General features: G+C 43.7%; 1 protein-coding gene across 3 annotated transcripts in view; it reads left to right on the top strand.

Annotated features, from left to right (window-relative positions):
* The window catches only part of LOC111149146 (amyloid beta precursor protein binding family B member 2), a 312,250-nt gene that overhangs the window by 177,862 nt on the left and 113,668 nt on the right, over positions 1 to 20,720 (top strand). For 2 of the 3 annotated variants that reach the window (XM_022506093.1, XM_022506091.1), the window contains one exon: positions 17,571 to 17,779. In XM_022506093.1, coding sequence (XP_022361801.1) covers positions 17,571 to 17,779 — 209 coding nt within the window. The remainder of the gene's footprint in view (positions 1 to 17,570; positions 17,780 to 20,720) is intronic. The other variant, XM_022506092.1, reaches the window with a different exon arrangement.

Genomic DNA, 20,720 nt, shown 5'->3' on the forward strand with positions numbered 1-20,720 from the left:
TTCTCCCTCTCCCTCTGCCCCTTTCCCCTACTTATGCCCTCCTTCTCTCTCTCTGTCTCTTTTCTCTCTCTCTCAAATAGATAAAATCTTTTAAAAAAATAAAATTTTTTTCTATTATTATACTAAGTTGTCCACACACAGTGTGTGTTTCTCACTGGCGGCACACCTCCCTTAAGACAAGCTGCACTGCACGTGCTCAGTTATCCATGGGGCCAGTGGCTGCCATATTGGACCAGCTTGGCTCTACAACTTTGGGCTTTTCAGAGCCCTACATCACTTCTGTGGCTACCAAAGCGATGTCTGTCTCTTTGGTAATTTTTCATTAGTATTTTTATCCTTTGGGAAGAACACGTAAATGTAAAAACATGAGTTTATTTTGGATCTCGGTAGCAGATAGTTGAACTAATCGTATGCCCTGCTTCACAGTGTACTTTCATCACTGGTGCATACAAAATGTCGCTCTTGTTTTATGTGCTCCCTTATTTACTCCCTCTTATTCCCTTACCTCCCTCCCCTTCTCCGCCCGTAGGCAATCATCTAATGCATTTAATGGGTAACTCTTTGTTCAAAAATATATTTGTGACCTTGCTTTGTGTGTGTGTTTGTAATTTTTAAGGGGTATTTTTTTCATGCACTGTGTTTTAAAAGATCTATACATAAGACTAATGCCTAGTGCTAATGCCTAGTTTCTAACTGCCACATGGTGCCATATGGCCTGTGGTGTGACTCCCAACACATCTCCCCTCTCCCCTCATAGAGAGATAAGCTCCTAGCTTGCCTCTATGTCCCCAACACTACAGTTAGTCCCACAGGGAATATCCTCACACACATCTTCCGACGGAACTGTGTGAGAGAGAATGTGGGAACAAAACTCTTAGTATTGCTGGCTCATAGGATATATATTACTTACTTGTGAAAAAAAGTATTTTTATTGATGGATATACTTTTATATAATTTTGTTCAGTGAAAAATATAGGATTACAATTATTTGTTGAATCAGATCCTTTTGACCAGTAGAGTGAATCAAGTTATGGCTTATTATTATTGTTTTTTTTAGGGGTAGCTAACCAAGTCAATTGTCACACATGTGTTTCTCAAACAGACCCAGTATCCGTGAAAAAGGCCAAGTCTTCCTAGGGTGACAGGTTTGAAATCGGGGCCAAGTCCAAGTATAATCTTTATTTGCAAGTCTTGCTCCATCAATAGAGTGTGATCTGTTTTTTTAAATGAATTAGTCATAGACACACAAAGTGGAAGGAAAAAAGTTATTACCCCGAAAGAAAAACCCCATCGGAAATTTACACAGAAAATGTGCTTTTACTTTTTAAAAGTAATTTATACTGTTTGTTTCTCCAAAGGGAATTTCAAAAAAAAAACAACCCAAAAAACAAACAAACCCAAAACACTGGCATTATCTTTCATTCACCTTTTCTGGGCTCCTGGCTCTGTGGTTAGGAACTTCCCACTATAATGTTGTCTAAAGGGAGGGGTTGGTGCTCTCAGTTCATTTATCCAAGCATGTCTGCAACAAAGGAAAGCTCTCAGAGTTTGTTTCTACAAGGAAGAAAGCACAAACAGCTCTCCAGGCTGAAGATCTCCACAGAGTCCGACACTTACCCCAGTGACATCTGCCTGTTTTGCAACAAGGAAGACTTTGACACAGCGTTGGATTCGTCTGCTTGCAAGGAATGTTCTTCTCTACCCACTTCTGAGATCTAAGCATCATCTGTGTGCTCTTAATAGCCTTTAGGTTCTGTCAAATTTTTTGCAGAGGGAAAGTAGTGGGGAAAGCTGAGCGGGAAGATGCATAGAACATACCAGAATTCGAGACCAGACAGACCTTTACAAATGGACTCTACCAACAGACCTAGGAATGGAGCTAACCCAGAACAAAAGATCAGAGTTTCCCAAGTGAGAACTTAGAATATGAGACAAAAAAGAAAAAAAAATCCTATTTCTGTTGCATATAAATTTGAATCCTTCCCAGACAACCTGCAGATGAGAACTTTTAATGCTTCAAGAACATTTTTCTGGGAGGAAAATAATTTTAACCTGTTGGCTGAACCTTGAGGCCTAGTGGGTTAACTGGTGCCTTTGTGAGTGAATAAAAACTAGCTAACAGTTATTCTGTTCTTTTTTGGATGTCATACAAAGTAGAACCCAATTGAGACTCAGCAGACAGTATGCTTAGTGGTACATAGCCTCCCACCCTCCTTCTTTCCTTCCCCCTGCCCTCCGTCCCTCCCTCCCTCCCTTCTTTCCTTCCTCTCCTTTGTCCTCTTCTTTCCTGTAGTTGTCATTCATATAGATATTATCTAGGTAGCTTCTTTTTTAAAAAAGAAGGCTTTATTTATTCATTTGAGAGAGAGCACGAGTAGAGGGGGAGAGGGAGAAGCAGACTCCCTCCTGAGCAGGAAAGCCTGAAACAGGGCTTGAGCCTGGGACCCTGAGATCATGACTTCAGCACAAGGCAGATGTGCTTAACTGACTGAGCCACCCAGGCATCCCAGGTAGCTTCTTAGTTTCACAGAATAAGCTATGCAAAAAGGGAGCCACTCCCAACTACATTCAGTTACTTCTAGGAAACTTACATTGCACACCTACTGTGTGAGAGACATACTCGTGGTACCTTGGTTGATTAAAATCAGAAGAGGAACAGGACTGACCTTTGCTTTAAGTCACTTTGATCTGCTTAATCTGTCACTGATAGCATCTCTAGGACACTGTTTCTGAAATTTCTTGCTTTTGAGAGCCCACAATTTAAATACCAAATAGTTCTTTATCCTAATCTTTACAGATGGGAAGTGCTTCTAAACTTTGAGCCCTTCTTGATTGTTTGAGATTTTTGAGAATAATCATTCCATTTACTTGTCCTTTCCTGGGATTTTGGCTCGATTACCTAATATTGTCTTATGCTAGGTTCTATTTTGAGACGCATAAACAAATAACACTTTCTACATGTGCATCCTTGGCAGATGGGATCACACAAATAGCCCTGCCTCTTTTCAGTATCCTCAGCATCTCTGAAAATCCCAGAGCTCCGTACATAGCCACTCTTTCATTGCCGGAAAGGAAGAAAGAAGCTGTCACACAGGTGTGGAGCCACTGATTGCTTTTGTCATTTTGTTTTCCACTGGAGAATCTTTGCTTTTCTCTCCTAACCTAGATTTGGAGGGATTAGGGGAGGAACACAGTATAGATCAAAGAATTCAAGCCTTGAATCGAACAAATGGCTTCATGTTGCTTGTGGTTGATTGCATCCTGGTAGATATTTCTTGAGGTTTGTAAGAAACTAGGCCCAACACAATTTGTGCTTTTTGCTTTTTTTTTTTTTTTGATTGATTTATTAATTTGAGAGAGAGAGAGCAAGCATTAACAGGGAGAGGGGCAGAAGGAGAAGGAGAATCCTCAAGCAGATTCCCCACTGAGTGCAGAGCCTGACGCAGGGCTCAATCCCAGGACCCTGAGATCATGACCTGAGCCAAAATCAAGAGTCAGACGCTTAACCTACTGAGCCACCCAGGCGCCCCAGCATTTGGTGTCTTTGACAAGAGTCAGAGATGAGATTAAGATGCTTGGCTTGGTGGGTGATAGAAAATGAATGAGTGGTAACAGATGAAGTTACGTTTCAACAATACACTGTTTTAGAAAGAATTTGGGAGCTTAGGAGTTAGGAACCTCGGTTTCTTAACCCTACAATTAAGATGCCTGTAGGTTTGGGTTTGAATATGAGATTCCAAAGCTAACCCATTAGAACATGTTTCTTTCCTAGGTGCTAATTCAGTTTCCCACCATCATATAAACGAGTCAGGATCAATTTCACCTGCTAGTAATGCAAGACTCTAAAATAACAGTGGCTTATTACAATAGAAATTGATTTTCCTTTCATGTAGAAGCCTGGCAGTAGCAGTTCACCGACCCCAGGAACCCAAATTCCTTGGCTGTACTGCTGCACCATCCCAAGGGTGTAGCCTGCTTCCCCGTGGTTCAAGGCAGCGTATCTCTTCCAGACAGCGAGAAGACACGTGCCTGCCAGCCATTCTATAAGGAAGGCTCTTGAAAACCGCCATATAGTTCTTGTACTTCCTCCCCAGTGATTAGAATATTATCTCTCTGGTCACAGGGAGCTGCAGGGGAGGCTGGGAAATGTATTCTGCATTCTGAGCGGCCAGGTGTCCAGTCGTAAGTTTCTATTGCTTTGGAAGGAGACACTGGATATTGACGAAGAACTTTCAGTGTCTCCCGCAGGTGTCTCATTTATGAGAACCCCCTCCCAACACCATGCTTCTCATAGGCAAAAAGAATCGTACAGAATGGTTTGCCCAGTTAACTTTATTATTTTTAAAAAATTGTTTACATTTAATAACCTGTACAACGTAATTACAATTTAGAACAAAAATTACAAAATAAGACCACTGAGATGCAATGTAAAACCTTTATTATCAGTTTATTGCCTTTTTACTTCCAGTGCTGTTTCCAGCTTGCTAAGATTTGATGCTTAGGAAAAAGTTTCTTTTTGATAAACTACATTTATTAGATAACTAAAACTTTGTAAATTTTAGGGGCAAGAAATTAAATTTCTTCTCAACTCCATGGCTCTATCTTATGTTATTTTATTGGTTGAAATGTATTTATATCCTTTATACACAAAGCTGCTTTAAATTCTTTTTTGGTTTAGGTGGAAAATAAATATCTCAAGGAGTAATAAAAAATAGCTTTTACCCTGATCCTTTTAATTGTGTTTTTAAAGGTAATCTCAGGAAAACATTTTTCTCTGAATTCTTCTACCCCATCCATAGTCTAGAAATCCTATTTTCTATCAAATATTAAAGTTTGTCCAATAACCACTCTGGCAGATGGAGCAGATTAGTTCAGCTGTGCTAATATATTTTTTCTATGAGGGGTAGAGGGAGGGAGAGAGAGAGAATCTTAAGCAGGCTTCATGCCTAGTACCCGACATGGGACTCGAACTCATGACTCTGAGATCATGACGTGAAGTGACATCAAGAGTTGGACACTTAACTGAACAAACCACCTAGGCACCGCTATGCTGTTATTTTTAAGGGTACTTAACCTTTAAACATGCACTTAACAGATAGGATGGTTCCCAAACAGAATTACACAGAGATTTCTCCATAGTCAATGAAGTTTCCCACCATCATCAAGTTAGTTCACATGGCTGAAATATCTTTCTTCACCTGTAACATAGGAATAAGATCTCTTCTACCTGTGTTGCAGAATTCGGTGGTATCGAATGAGTGTAGAAAAGTTATAGCACTTCAAAAGTCCTATAATGCTCTAGAAATACATTTTTTGTTCGTGTATCAGAAACAAAATATATACATTTAATTTATGGGAATACTGTTCTGTGTCTCCCACAGATAGACTGATTTTGGAAAAACTAGCATGCATTCACCATACTCTTTTAATGTGCTGATAAAAGATCACATTGTAGTTTGTTGGAGAATACTCTATTTCCTAGCTTCTCAGTAATCATCTTTTGTTCTAATAGGTAACACAGATGAGAAGTCAAGTCCTAGTATACCATCATTTAGAGTAATAATGACCTTGAAGTTGGTAAGGCGACCCCTGGAATCATTTCCACATTGTCCTCTTTGCTACTGTGTATCTGCCAGAGGAGGTTCTTTGAAGACCCTGACGAAATAATGGGAGAAAAATTGGCTCTATTTAATACAGTTTCGAAGTTGTCTACCTTGAAAGAGTATGGTGCCAGTAGTAATTCTGTCCGTCTAATTGTTTGGAAGCCAAAGAAAGATTCATGCCTGCTGTGGCATTTTGTCTTCCTTTCTCCAAATGCTCACTGTGAAATAATAATCAAATAAGGAAGGAAGTTATGAGGTTGGGTTGACCGAGGCTATGGCAGCTGGACACATTCTCTGGATAATGTTGTGCAGTTACCCTTTGCTTAATTTCCATATGATCGTAGATCTTTCTAGAACACTGTGTTTAGGGGCGCCTGGGTGACTCAGTGGGTTAAAGCCTCTGCTTTCGGCTCAGGTCATGATCCCAGGGTCCTGGGATCGAGCCCCGCATCGGGCTCTCTGCTCAACAGGGAACCTGCTTCCCTTCCTCTCTCTCTGCCTGCCTCTCTGCCTGCTTGTGATCTCTGTCTGTCAAATAAATAAATAAAATCTTAAAAAAAAAAAAGAAAAGAACACTGTGTTTAGAATTAGGCACTGAATACCCAAACATCAAAGCAAAGGGCATCAGGTCTGATTTGTTGATGGCCAAACGTACTAATCCCATCTGGTATTGAGTAAGATATATCCCTGCTATTTAGTCGGTGAGTGGTACACTCAGACAACTGGAGAGAGGACCAATAGTCCTCTATTAGTGATTTTATAGAAATATGTTGTAATCTTTACTTTTTAAAATTATCAAAAAATTGGGGCACCTGGCTGGCCTAGTTGGAAGAGCACATGACTCTTGATGTCAGGGTCATGGGTTTGAGCCCCATGTTGGGTCTAGAGATTACTTTAAAAAAAAAAAAAGCTTTTAAAAATTAAAAAATAAATAAAATTATTTTTAAAAATGCTGATTTCAAGAGCATGCCTCTTGCATCCATTCTCCATTCATTATTATGAGTAGACTTTTGGATTTTGGAAATTTGTTGTTTCAATACACATTTTTCCCAGCTCTTCTTAGAAAAGTAAAATTGAGGTTACTGAAATGGTCTATAGCTTTCTTGAAGTAAAATACGAGCCTCCACTCAAGTCTTAAGTTTTTATTTCTAAGGTCTTTTTTTGGTGGGCCCATTAAGCCTGTGGTTTCTCAGAGTTGTTTGTAAATTGTGCTACTTTGTACTTTGCGCACACATTAAGAGGAAATCATGTTCTTAGGTTATATTCCATATCACCTTAAGATTTTAATATCTGATTCCATAACTGGTAGGGAAGTACATGTTTTATTGTACGTTTGGGTATTTAGAATGAGACCTGATGATGATATTTATTTATTTGTTTTTTATTTTTTAAAGACTTTATTTATTTATTTGACAGAGAGAGACACAGCGAGAGAGGGAACACAGGCAGGGGGAGTGGGTGTGGGAGAAGCAGGCTTCCTGCTGAGCAGGGAGCCTGATGCGAGGCTCAATCCCAGGACCCTGGAATCATGACCTAAGCCTGAGGCAGACGCTTAACGACTGAACTAAGCTACCCAAGTGTGCCCCCCCCTTTTTTGATGATGCTATTTAAAATAATCTTTAGCCAAGTCATATGATTAACCTTTGTTATATGTAGGTTTGTACAGATGAATGGATATTTACAAATACCAGTTTTTCTTCAAGAAAACTTGCAGCCACTTGCATCTTACGCCTTTTGGTCTTTAAATTTGTCTTAAATTTTTTTTTTAAATTTTAAATTTTTCTTTAAATTTTTTTTTTAAAGATTTTCTTTATTTGAGAGAGAGAGAGAGTGAGTGCGAGCTCGAGCAGAGGGAGCGGCAGAGGGAGAGGGAGAAGCAGGCTCTCCACTGAACAGGGACCCTGATGTGGGGCTCCATCCCAAGACCCAGGGGTCATGACGTGAGCTGAAGGCAGACGCTTAACAACTGAGCCACCCAGGCGCCCCTTAAGTTTGTCTTTGCACAGTCCCTGACTCATGTATTGTGTTTGGGTTTTGGGGTAATGGTCTGTGAACAGAGAAGCAGAATTTCCTTTATCTTCCCCCCATCGTTCCTATATACATCCTTTCCTGAGAACGTGAAGTGGAGTAGAAGCAGTCCCCAAAGAAGGCCGTCCTCACTAATAAGACACACTTCACAAGCTCTTTAGGTCCGATTTCTCTTTAGGTCCGATTTCATTTCTGCTTCTTTAATGGTTCCCTACATGACGTAAAACAGCCACGTTCTAATTAAAGCGGTGCCACGTGCTCAAACCAGCGTGTTCTCGATACGCTGCTTCTGAATTGACGTGTGGGTGGCAGGTACAATCATCTAGTTGTCTTGATCTATTGGCCGCTGTAAACTCGGAGATCTTAGTTCATTTTTAAATGAACTGTCGTTGATGCCCCAAAGCCATGTTTGAACGAAGTCATGAAGAGCTATGAACCAGCATTCACTGAGTGATTACTATGTGCCCAACTTTGTGCTAGGTGCTTTGTTCCCCATCAGCCCTGTGGGGTAGGAGCTGGCCTCGGCTCTTTTGTACGGGGAGCAGACAGCCCTTAGTAATGAAGCCCTTTGTCACAAGTCACACAGGGAGCCAGCGTGGGAGCCCAGGGTCACGGCTGCTGGCTGACTCCAGAGTGCCTCTCTGTGATAGGAACCTGGCCCTGAACCAATTTTAGTCGACTAAACTTAGCAAAGACCCTGTCTCCGTGGAGTTTAAATGAAGAAATTTCATGTTGATCTTATATCAAAATACCTGATAAAAATACACAAAGCGTGTGATGTTACAAGGCCCAAATTTAAGGACTATTTGAATAGTGAGTTCTTGGAATATTTACTCAAGAATCTTTCACAGAAAAATCCTCAGCTATGAATAGCTTCCTATTTCAAGGACACGCCCAAAGTTTAATATTAATATTTTAAAGGAAAAATAAGAGAAAAAGTATGAGGAAGTGAATGCTTCCAAAATTGTTAAGAATTTTATTGTAACTGTTAAAAGAATGCCACATGGAAAAGTGCAAACTGAGTACCATGTATAGTTTTCATTCCAGGGTCCCAAATATGCCTTGCAAATAAGTGTCAAGAAGTAGAAGAAGCCCTGAAATTTGGGGGCGAGCTTTCTCTCCCCTGCCTACCTCCTAGTCTGGCAGACGGGTGGGTCAGACTTCTGAGAGCTCACGGATTTGGGACACAAGGGGTTCGTTCCCTTGTTCCCACAGTCATTGTTTTCCAGGTCCTTTGGCTGAGGACAGTTTTACACCATATTCCAAGACAGCCTCCGTACGCTGCTGGGAACCCCCAGCAAATCTGTAATAAATGATCTAGTCGTAGGGTCCTGGCTCTGTGCTGTTGTCTCCGGAATTTGTGGATTCAGCTGGAGGGAATCAAGAGTCTTGCTTGTTCAATTCTGACAAGGAAGTTCTGGGTCCAGAAAAAAATAGAGGGACTCAGGAGTTGAGAGAGAAAGAAGAGAGCCAAAGGAAGCTGACCACCAGGTCATCCAAAAGAGTTTTAAAGTCAAGGTCAAATACAGGTAGACCCATTTTTCCAAAGTTTGTGCTATGCCACGTTGCTTTTTCAAAAACACCTATATTAGTACCTGTTGGCGCTAAGCAAAAGAAGGAGGATTTTCACTTTTATTTAAAAAGGGGAGAAGTGTTCAGTCTTTGTTTTGCACTGAGCTGTTACGGGGACAACGTGCAGCCCCAGCAGCGAGGGCGGCCCCACTAAGCTCCTTCCAGGGACCTATGCTCAGCATTTCAGCATCAGCTGGCCATAGCTTTGAACTGTGTCTGTGCTTTGTCTCGATTTATTTTGTGCCTCTGTTAGCAAGATGTGTCCTGATGTATCAGCAAAGCCTAAGAGAGGTGGTTTTTTGGGGTGTAGGAACCCTCAAAAATGTTTCCATATAAATTAATGGTAGGGGCGCCTGGGTGGCTCAGTCGGTTAAGCAGCTACCTTCGGCTTGGGTCGTGACTTCAGGGTCCTGGGATCGAGTCCCGTATGGGATTCCCTGCTCAGCGGGGAGTATGCTTCTCCCTCTCCCTCTCTCTGACCCCCACTTGTGTACTCTCTCTCTCAAATAAATGAATAAAAATCTTAAAAAAAAATTAATGGTAATTGTTTCTTAGCTTTATGCCATTTTGGCTGATGAAAGGTTTCATCTACTTTGAGATAGTGAGGGAAACCTGTTGTTTGTATTAAAGCATGTGGCTCCTTCAGGAATAATATTATTCAGGAGATGAGCTAGGAGCAACGACTTTGGAACAGTTTTTTCTTTTCCAAGAATGGCAGCAATGTGCAGTATACTCTTTTGATTTGATTTGAGTATTAGTTTTTTTAAGAGAGAGGTTGAGCGGGATCACAGGGAGAATCTTAAGACTCAGCACTGGGCTTGGAGCCTGACATGGGGCTTGATCTCACAATCCTGAGATCATGACCTGAGCCGAAACCGAGTCAGACGCTTAACTTACTGAGCCAACCAGGTGCCCCCTTTTGGTTTTTAAAAACGCGGATCACACAAGACCTTCAAGAGTTCCTTTGCATGGGGGGTGGTAAATCCCTAGCTCTGGCATCCTCGAATCTTCTCCTAGACCATTCAGCCCTTGCTCGAGTGACTTTTGGGTTGTAATGACATGACAGTTTCATTCCCGTTGCCTGGAATGCTGTTCTCTCATCTCTTCACAGGCCCGGCCCCTTGTAGTGTAGGGATGCATCGCTCCTCAGAGACCTTCCCAGACCACCTTGTTCAGAGAGCCCACCCCCTCCCCAGACACATTGATTCGTGACCATATGCCCAGCTTCTAGAATAGTACTTGGCATTTATAGGAGACCCTCCATCTGAAAAGTGAGTGAATATGTGGATGAGTGAATGACCAAATAAATAGACATTCACACTTTTTATTTTGTGGAGCCAGTAGTTAGATGGAGTCTGATGGGAAAGAATCACTATCTTTTGGTTCTTAAGCCAGTGGTTCTTAAAAACATGGTCCCCAAACCAGCAGCATGGACTCAGCGTCACCTGGGAATTGTTGGAAATGCAGATTTTTAGGCCCTACCCCAGGCCCGTTGAGCCAGAAACTCTGGGGTGGTACCCAGTGATGGCTTCTAGGAGGTTCTCCAAGTGACTCTGATGCTTGAGAACCACTGCCCCAGGTCACTGGTGCAGGAATGGATCCATCTGATGCCCCCTGTATCCCCTGCCCTAAAACAATGCCTGGCACAGAGTAGACGGGACATACTTGCTGGATGAATTACTCTGTCTCCTCTTTCCTCACCCCATGCCTTGCACACTGAAAGTGCTGGGTACGTAAATGTGGAGGGAAGGGAGTGAGTGCCATTCTGAGGACCCCAGGGAAGCCTTTTGTGTTCTGCACTGCAGACATTTGCCAAATTTAGAATCTCAGCTCATCCATTCCTCCTTCCTGTGGCCTCTGGAGCAGCAGAGGAAATTTCCAGCTGCTGCTAGATGCTAATTTGTTCTCATCTGACCCTTGGGTTCCTGCAAGTTAGCACAGGGGAGAGGATAATTGGAGGTGGGCTTACCTCTCATGCAGCTCCACTGGGGAGGGGGAAGGGGATTGGGGAGTGGGTTCCTGTGAAGAAGAAGTCAAAGACGAGGCCAGGTGCAGCCAGGTCCACAGCTCTGGTGCCTGAGGTTGCTGGAAGGGGTGGGTCTTTGCGGCTCACAGATGGGTTCCTTGTTCCTACGCCAAGTATTGGCCCAGGAGGCTCTTAGCACAAGAGGGACTTTCTGGGGCTCTCAGCCTTGCTATTTTTATACTCTGACTTCCAAGCCCTGCTTCCAGAACGACACCACAAACAACAGAGGGCCACAGAACCACTTTGAAAGAGCACCCATGGCTTTTAGCCCCTTCTGCTGAACCATCTGGTCAGCCTGGGACAGTGCCTTCGGTCAGATGCAGTGATGACAGATCGGAGCCCCTGGTAGGTGCAAGATCCTGTAGGGAGGGAAGGCGGGACAGCTAGGTGGGATCCTAGTGTCCGCAGTGTGCCTGAGGTTGGAATTTGATCCCCGGGCTCCTGATGGGGTTGGGCTGCCGGTCTGCGGTTGCCCAGATGACGGAAAGCAGAATGCCTCCAGAAAGGAGGATCCTATGGAAAGCCGACACTGGCAGTGGCCTTCTGTGGACTGACCTAGACACAGGGGTGGCTCAGGGCTCAGAGCCAGTCCCCTGTGCTCTTGCTTTAGTATCTGATGTTGGTCAGGTCCTCAGGCTGGTCTCAGAGCCCCAGACTTCCAGCCATTGTGGTCTTTGGTTTTCATCACTATTTATTCACGTTCTCAATTCCCCCAAGCCGTCAGGTGTCTGAAGAAGTAACATCCATGTGAACATGGGGACATAGTCTCTCCCCTTGGCTTTAAACCAAACCGCTGTCCTCCGGGAGCCTTAGAAAGGAGACGACATCACTGTGTTCTTCAGAGGGTAGCTGTGGGCCCTCCATGAGCTCCTACGGTAAAGAAGGAATAAAGGATCCGGGTGCTTTGGCCTGCAGTCAGTGTCAGGACCCTTGTTACCTTTTTCGTTAATGGCAGTATTGTTACCCTCTCTTAGAACCTTCTGGCAATGCTGATAGCCCTTGGGTCTGGATTCTTGTCCTGGCTTGCTAATATTCCCTCCCTGGCCTTCTAGCTGGCATTGGCGTGAGCATTAAATGTGGCAGTGTAGGTGAAGGTGTGCTTTACTTTATGGGTAGGGGACTTTTTTTTTTGTAACAAAGTTCCTAGACCCACAGTGGGAGAAAATATTCGGGAATCAGACAAAAACAAGACAACTTTATTCCTCTGGGGTTGATTTGTATTTGAGAGAAACCTAGGAAAAGTTGAGCACATCTGCTTTTTATATATATGTATATAAATATATATATATATATATTTTTTTTATTCATTTATTTGGGTGAGAGACAGAGAGGGAGCACAAGTGGGGAGAGAGGAGCAGAAGGAGAGAAGTGGACTCCCTGCTAAGCAGGGAGCCAGATTTGGGGCTCCGTTCCAGAATCCTGAAATCATGACCTTAGCCGAAGGCAGAAGCTTAATTGACTGAGCCATGCAGGTGTCCCACAAATCTGCTTTAAAGGAGATGACAGGGGACATGAGTCTTTACTTTTTAAATTATGAAATATTTGTTTTTTTCCTTACACATTAATTGAGAGACAGACAGACATTTGAAGAAATGAAGGTGTTGGCAGGGCCACAGCCAGCAAGGGGAGAAGCCCAGCAAGGTAGGGTGGGTAGAATCTAGAACCTGGTCTTACCTGACCTCCTCGGGTCCTTAGAGCCCAGTCCTCCTAAGGGAGTCTGGTGGACCTTCTTCTCCACAGAAAGAGTCACCTTCAGATTATCTTCTTTTATCTTTATTCTTTGAACCATGATAATCACATAACCCCATAAATTCCATTGTGAGCATTTTCCTTTGGACATAGAAAATACTTTTTATGGCGGGTTTAGTGAACTTAATATATTACATTGTTGGTTTCAGAGACCTATGATGATATCTAATAATAATAGCAGTAATAGGGGCGCCTGGGTGGCTCATTCCTTAGGTGTCTGCCTTCGGCTCAGGTCATGATCCCAGGGTCCTGGGATTGAGTCCCACATCGGGCTCCCTTCTGGATGGGAAGCCTTCTTCTCCCTCTCCCACTCCCACTGCTCGTGTTCTCTCTCTCTCTCTCTCTGTCAAATAAGTAAATAATCTTTAAAGAAAAATAATAGCAATAACAGTGAACATTTTTAAAAAATACTTATTTGAGAGAGAAAGAGCTAGTGGGGGAGAAGACCAGAGAGAGAGAGGAAGAGAGAATCTCAGGCAGACTCCTCACTGATCACAGAGCCCAGTATGGGGCTCGATCCTATGACCCCGAGATCATGACCTGAGCCGAAACCAAGAGTTGGACACTTAAATACCTGAGCCTCCCAGGCACCCCTAATGGTGAACATTTATGCAGTAAATATGCCTATTCTACGTCAACCTTTCTTCTGAGTGTTTTACACAATACCCAGTGATGTGGTAGATACCGTTTTGACCCCCATTTTCCAGATAAGCTCTGAAGCCCAGAGAAATTGAGTAACTTGGTGGAGATCTTTCAGACAACCAGTGGCGGAGCTGAAATACCAAGGCCCCATACTGAGTTCACACTCGGCTGCCGTGCCGACGGCACAACACTATATTCAGAGTCTTTGCTGAGTCCCCTTATGTCTAGTTTTACCGGAGTATTTAAAAATACTCTCCAGGCTTTCTAGAGAGCTCTCCATTTTAACTCTCCTATAGTCTTTCCTTAAGTAACCCTCTTCTGCACCAGCAGAATCAGTCTGCGTTCTAGTCCTGAGGTTGGGTGACTGAGGTGAAATCCCGTGATTTGTGTCCAGTGCTGACTGGATCTTGTTCCACGGTGGCTCACCCAAAAAGAAGAGTTCTCTAGGCTGGAGGTCTTTTAGGATATTCCCACTGAAAACTAAGAACACCGTGACTTCAGAACTCCAGGCAGACCTGTCAGGAAGCAGGGCATGACAGACAATGCAATTTGAGGAAACTTCTGAGAATCAGAAGGGCAATGAGACCATCAGACATCATTTCCTTTCTGCAACCTCAGCTCCTTGGCCATCAGCAAAGCTTCACTAAGTAGTTTTCTGAGAATCAAAAGGGGTTGGAACTTTCTCCTTTTACCACCTGGTGTTTATAGATTTTTCCTCTATCGATTGAGTCTGCAGGCCCTTCTTCATGCCGTATGCACTGTGGTACTCGTATGAGGACAGCTGTTTTAAGCGGCTTTGCAATATTTTGAATTATCTTTTGACAGAAGTGGCTTCTTAGGATTTAGCTTTCTCGGCCCCACCATACTTTTGCTTTAGCTATGGTTTCAAACTTTATTTTAAACAATAACAATAATAATAAACCTCATCCCTGTTTTCAAGGAAAATTGTACATACAAGACCAGTATTGGAAACAAACAGAAATCGTGCTGTTGTGGTCAGAAGGGTCTGGAAGGGCCTGGAATCCTGCCTGCCTGCACCACAGTCTTAATCCCAATTTGGTAACAGTCAAAAACCACGGACCTGTTGAGTAAGGTCCAACATACTTATTTAAATCTGTACGTAATTTTATGTAGGAAAACAAAGGAAATCGGGGGGTATTTAGGTTAAACAGAATGAACTGTAATGAGACTGAAGGCATATTCTTACTATTCCCTGTGGAACCTATCAATTAAAAAAAAATAAATAAAATAAAACCAGAGTCTCAAAGTCTCTTGGCCACCAGCCCAGGACTCTTTCCAGTTTTTCATATTACGTGTCCTTTTATCCATAAGAAATTCACATACACCATCAAGGAGAAGTAGGCATTGCTATTCCTGGGGGTTGTGAAATTGCTCTGTTTTGTGGAACTGCACAGAACTGATTTCTTCAGAATTCTGCTTTTGCTAAGATCCAGGTCCCATCATTCAAAGATTTCATTCATTCATTCATTCATTCCTCCTTCCTTGTTTATTCTTCTGTCCATCCACCATCCATCCATCATCCATCCATCCCATCTACCACCCATCCAACTCATTGAACACTTGCCATGCTAGGTATTGGGAATATGATGATGTACAGACGGATACAATGTCTCTTTGCCCTCACAGGGCTTATATTCCTTAAAACCCAATGTGGGGTGATGCAGAAGGTGTTTTGTAAATGTTTCTGAAACTGTTAATAATATTGTAGATGTGCCGACCTCACTTTCTCCATCATAATCATGTCACTATTAATCAGTTTTTAGCAACGGAATAAATCCCCTTTTAATTTTTATTCCATTCTGTCCTTGGTCTGACATGATTTCGTATTCTGATACATGCTCGTATCCCAGCTGTAGAGACAACTGGGATAAATGTATAAAACTCAGGCCCTTGGATCTCAAAAACCATAGAAATGATACGTAGCATCCTCTTTATGTCCGTTCAAGTCCCACAGCTTGGCTCCATAAGCCACTAGAATGGGACAAGGAAATACCCTTGGTAGGATTTTCCCCCTCTTAATCCGGACACCTGTGTTATTTTATTTTTCCTGCCCCCGTTGAGATGTGAAAAGCCAAAACAACCCCCTAAAAAGGAGACAGGACAAAGTTGTGTATACATGTTTGTTTCAAGTGGTTTCTGAAAATTTGGGGTAAGTTGAAATTATTTAATTATGCTTAATTTCCTGTCGGGGGAGGGGAAATTTCCATCATAATTTGAGACGAGTGGCAGATTGGCCTCCAGCAGATTTCAATGAGAAACGTGAACGCTGGGATGCCAGACAAGCACATGAATACACATCTGTGCCCTTAGTCTTAATCAGCCTCTTTGTTTGGTTCCTTCTCCCCTCCTTGTGCTGCCCGCGTGATGCAGGGAGCTTTGCGCAGAGCAAGGCCCACATGCTTCTCTCTTGAATTACTGAGACGAGTCCCTGGCTCTTGCCAACAGCCCCACCGGAAAAGGGCCCGATCATAGAAAAAAGTGATCCCCAGATTGAAACACAGGTTTCTTAAGTTTTACTCCCTAGGTGCATAGGTTGATACAGCTGCCTGTGATTTCCCCTCCGTGCCTCTGTCTCCGTGGGTTTCCTCCACTACTTTTTTTTTTTTTTTTAAAGATTGTTTATTTATATGACAGACAGAGATCATAAGTACGCAGAGAGGCAGGCAGAGAGAGAGCAGGGGAAGCAGGCTCCCCATTATGCAGAGAGCCCGATATGGGGCTAGATCCCAGGACCCTGAGATAATGACCTGAGCCAAAGGCAGTAGCTTAAACCACTGAGCCACCCAGGTGCCCCTCCTCCTCTACTTCTTTGCGTCCCCTCTTTTCTCTTCAACTCATCTCATATTCAACTCAAAAAGGCCAAAATGAGATTCCGAAAAGCACGTAAGTATTCAGTAAACTGATAAAATATTGAAACAGGCCAGGGATTGCTGAAATTGCCCAGCACCTGTATTTCATTCCCCCCCCCCCCCCCCCCCCCGCCAACTAAGCCTCCACAGTGTTTAAAACATTATTTTTTTGAATTTGAACACCTTGGAATTTGCACCTACTTTCCAGTTTGCCACAATCCCCACCCTTCTCTATTGTCGTCCACACCTACCCTCCTTCCTGTATTTATGTTACTAGTCTGGAATTCCAAGGCTTTTCCAGTCTGCCTTCCTTAGGAATCTTCTGGGTGCAATTTAGAATTCTAGAGCATTACAAAAGACATTGCTGCTTTGTAGATGTTTACAGTCAAATGGGAGGAGTTGTGAAAGCCAAGGGAAGATATAAATACAGTACTCGTTTACAGAAAGCGGTTTAAAAAAAAATGAAAGTTATGCTCATTGCTGAGAATGGTGTAAGATACCAACCAGTAAGTCTTACTGATTTATAAAGGAGTCAGTGGATTTTGTGTGTAACCTTGCAAATTTTGCTTGGGTAGTTGATTTTGGCTAATGGAGCTTTAGCTGGTTCATAGGGTTCTTTTTTTTTTTTTTTTTTTTAAGAATTTATTTATTTGACACACAGGGAGAGAAATCACAAGTAGGCACAGAGGGAGGCAAAGGGAGAGGGGAAGCAGGCTCCCTGCTGAGCAGAGAGCCCGATGCGGGGTTCAGTCCGAGGACCCTGAGATCATTACTTGAGCTGTAGGCAGAAGTTTAACCCACTGAGCTACCCAGGCACCCCACAGGGTTCTTGAAGCTGGAAGATGATGTGGTCATGGGTTCTTTATGTCTGTATTCTCAAGGGTCAGTCTTCATTTCCAGTTCCCTTATTTCTTTCCATATGGTCCCCTTTACCATACTTCGGGTCCGCAGGATGGCTTCAGTTCTCATTAGTGCTATGGGCATACCTGCCTATGGAACTCTCCAGACTACTACTGCCGAAAATGGAACACTGTCATTGTTTCCTCTTTTAAGAAAACCCTCTTGTTTTCCATTTCCCAGCAGATATATGGAGTGATCACTCCTTTCAGACTGATCCAGATTTGCCGCCTGGCTGGAAGAGAATCAACGACATTGCTGGGACCTACTATTGGCACATACCAACAGGGACAACTCAGTGGGAACGCCCCGTCTCCATCCCAGCCGATCGTCATGGTTCTAGGAAAGGGTCACTTAGTTCTGTAACGTCATCTCCCACCCCAGAGCACGAGGTAAAATGGAGTATCTTTTTAACAGCTTAGTAGGGTGGCTGTGACTTGTGTGATTTCTCTTTAGACTTGTTGCTTCTGCCGCAGCAGGCCATCGAGGTAAGTTTTTTGATTATCATACATCCTACATTTGAGACCCCAAAATGCTTCCTCTTAGCGTAAATAGCAGTAATGACCATCGCTCAGGGATGTCTTCATTTTTTTCGTGGCTTTTGGGCTCTGGAAAACAGCACTGTAGGTCGAGAAAGTAAGGGAGGCTGATTAATGAGAATAGTTAAGATTCCCTGGGGCTCACTGAACCGACACTTTGCTCTGCAGGTGCCTTTGCTGGATGCCGCTCCATAAAATATTTACACACAGAAGAACGTCTCTTGGCCAGACGTGTTATAATTACTGCATATCTTATTAGCCTTGGGTCCATTTGACTACATGGAAGCGATGTCTATAAGAATAACCCTGGAGAGCCCTTCCATGCATAATTTCTAATTTTTTTTTTAAGGATCTGTTTATTTAGCAGAAGTGACATGATTTTAGACATAAATAGCAACATAAATTTCTGCTGTCCCCAAGGAGGAAACGTGATGTTTAAACAAAGAATTGAGGCATGAAAAAAATAATTGCACTCTGGTATTTCCTAATACATTCTTGTGGTGAACCTTGGTGAATCCTGGTCACAAAATATTCAAGAGCGTGGCCTTTGGAAAAGGTTACAGTTAAGCAATGGCTTTTTCCAGAAAAGCAGTTGGAACCCTAACACACAGCCTGTCTGACCGCAGCCTTTCGTTCTTTCAACAACCCATGTTCTTTGACCTTGAGGCCTTGGAGGGGATCCGAACCAGTCCATCCCCGGCAGAGCTCCTCCGTGTCCTCCCGACCATTCTCACATTTCCTGGCTTTGGAAGTAGACGGTATCTTGTTTCTCACATCTGGGCTTACAGACTTGCTCTCCTCTGGGAGGTAGTAAGACCCACATTCCAAGTGCGTTCCTGCTAGTACGGGCTTTAGCACCTCCCTTCCCCAGTCTGGGCCTCAGATTCTCCATCTTTCGAGTGACAGGTTGGGGTGAGCTATTCCCTCCGTGCAAGACAAGGGCCTCAGTTGGTTGGCCCTTGAGCGAGATCATCAGGCACGTGCTTCCGCGCTACTGAACCACGTGGGACTTTGTTGCTTATCACTGGGGGGCCCTGGTAACTTTTTATTGAAGTCTCATGTTGCTCTTTGCTGAGCAAATTCCATTCAGTTATTCACCTTGTGTTAGGTGTGCTGGGGATAAAGATGAACCTCAAGGCGCTTGCATGACATGCAGTCCTCCTCCCATCCCAGCCTAATTGTGTCCTGGCATTTCTCCCTGGACCACTGAGTGCCTCCCAGAAGCCAAGCTAGCCAGGATACAACCTCTGCTCTCACTAAGGAGCAGACACCCTCTCTCTTTCTCACCTGTACATCTTTTCTCTTGGCATCTTTGTCAGATTTTCTTTCTCCGTTCCAGGGCTTTGTTCCCCTGTTATGACCTTTATCCATCTTCACCTAGGTGCCCTATGGCCATACGAGGACAGGAAAGGGCCAGCTGATCCCAGTATCCATACATTACAGACAGAGAAACTGAGGTGCAGACAGGTTGGTGACCAGTGATACCACTGGGTCCAGAACTCAGAGATTCCAAATGCTCCTGGATCCTAGGCCAGAGTTGTTCTCCCTCAGCTTCGCTGGCTTTGAGATTCTGGCCCACTGTGCTTTCTCAGTGTCCCAGAAGTAAGATCAGGCTCTCTTTGAGATGTCACTTTTGTCCCAGGAACTTTTGTCCTTTGCAGGTAGAAGAAATGAAGTTCTTCTTAAAGCCTGTCTCCTGAGGCATGGGTGTGGTCAAGTCCAAGGAGGGCAGCCTAAGGTTTATGGGAATCTGGATTTTTCTTTCTTTGATAAATATGGCAGGTTTTTGCTGCCATGTTTTCTGCAGAAAATTTTGGGAAGTGTGCATCACAGGTGGGCAGCTGGCCCTGGGGAAGGATGGTCAGATAGCACAGTCCACCGCTAATCCCTGAGCTTCCTTCTGATCCCACACAGGCCTATTCTTTCCCCTTCTCTATACCCGCTTCCCGTTCCCATCCTGGCAGCCTCTCAGGGCGCCTTCCCAGGCTCAGACTGTGTCCCATGGCCCTCGCTTCCTGCTTCGTCTCTTAGAGTTCAGTGTTCCCTTAAAGTATCCACAGCACTCAGCGTCCCTGTTGTGGCTTTTAGTGTATTTTCACAAATGCCCTCTCACTTGTTCCCTTCAAGACAGAGAGGACAGCTGATATGTTCCTTATTTAAGGAAAGAGTTAACTAAAGCTCTGAGTGCTGTAACCGTGCAGCTGGGGTAGGAGGGGGCGTGGGTCTCATTCTTGGCCTTGGATGCTGTGCTCTGTCCTGGTTCTATGTGAGTTTCTACCTTGCTGCCCGTCTTATGCCTCTCTTCTGCTCTTGACCATGCCATCGTGTTGACCTTCTCCCTCCAAGGAACTTTGTTAAAGCATGTGTCGTTTTCAGCTTCAGAGAGAGAACGCATGCGCCACTCCTATTCTTCCCATCAGCTTTTTGATTTTTCACTTCATACACATTTTCCCCCTGTATGTAAGGCCATTACGTCCAAGAACTGTGCACATTTATAAGGCAGTATGTTAAAATCCTAGAAGCGAAGGTGTGAGCAGATAGAAGAGGAGGGAGAGCAGGGGAAAGACCCAGCCTGCTGTATACCCAGGACATGTAGACGCTGACGTGCATATTAAGCCAAAGGCACCAAGGGTAATGAAGTGTTGATGGTGCCAAGCTCATGCCTCATCTCACAACTCCCAGTAGAACCCTGCACTTCTGGTACTGCCCTTGTCATTTGCTTTGTGTATTTGACCACACCAAGACTGAGAGGCGAAGCTTGCCCCAGGTCATACACCTACTGGTGGTGGAATGA

Source organism: Enhydra lutris, unplaced genomic scaffold (assembly GCF_002288905.1).
Source record: "Enhydra lutris kenyoni isolate GAN:26980312 unplaced genomic scaffold, ASM228890v2 scaffoldscaffold21, whole genome shotgun sequence".
Lineage (NCBI taxonomy): Eukaryota > Metazoa > Chordata > Mammalia > Carnivora > Mustelidae > Enhydra > Enhydra lutris.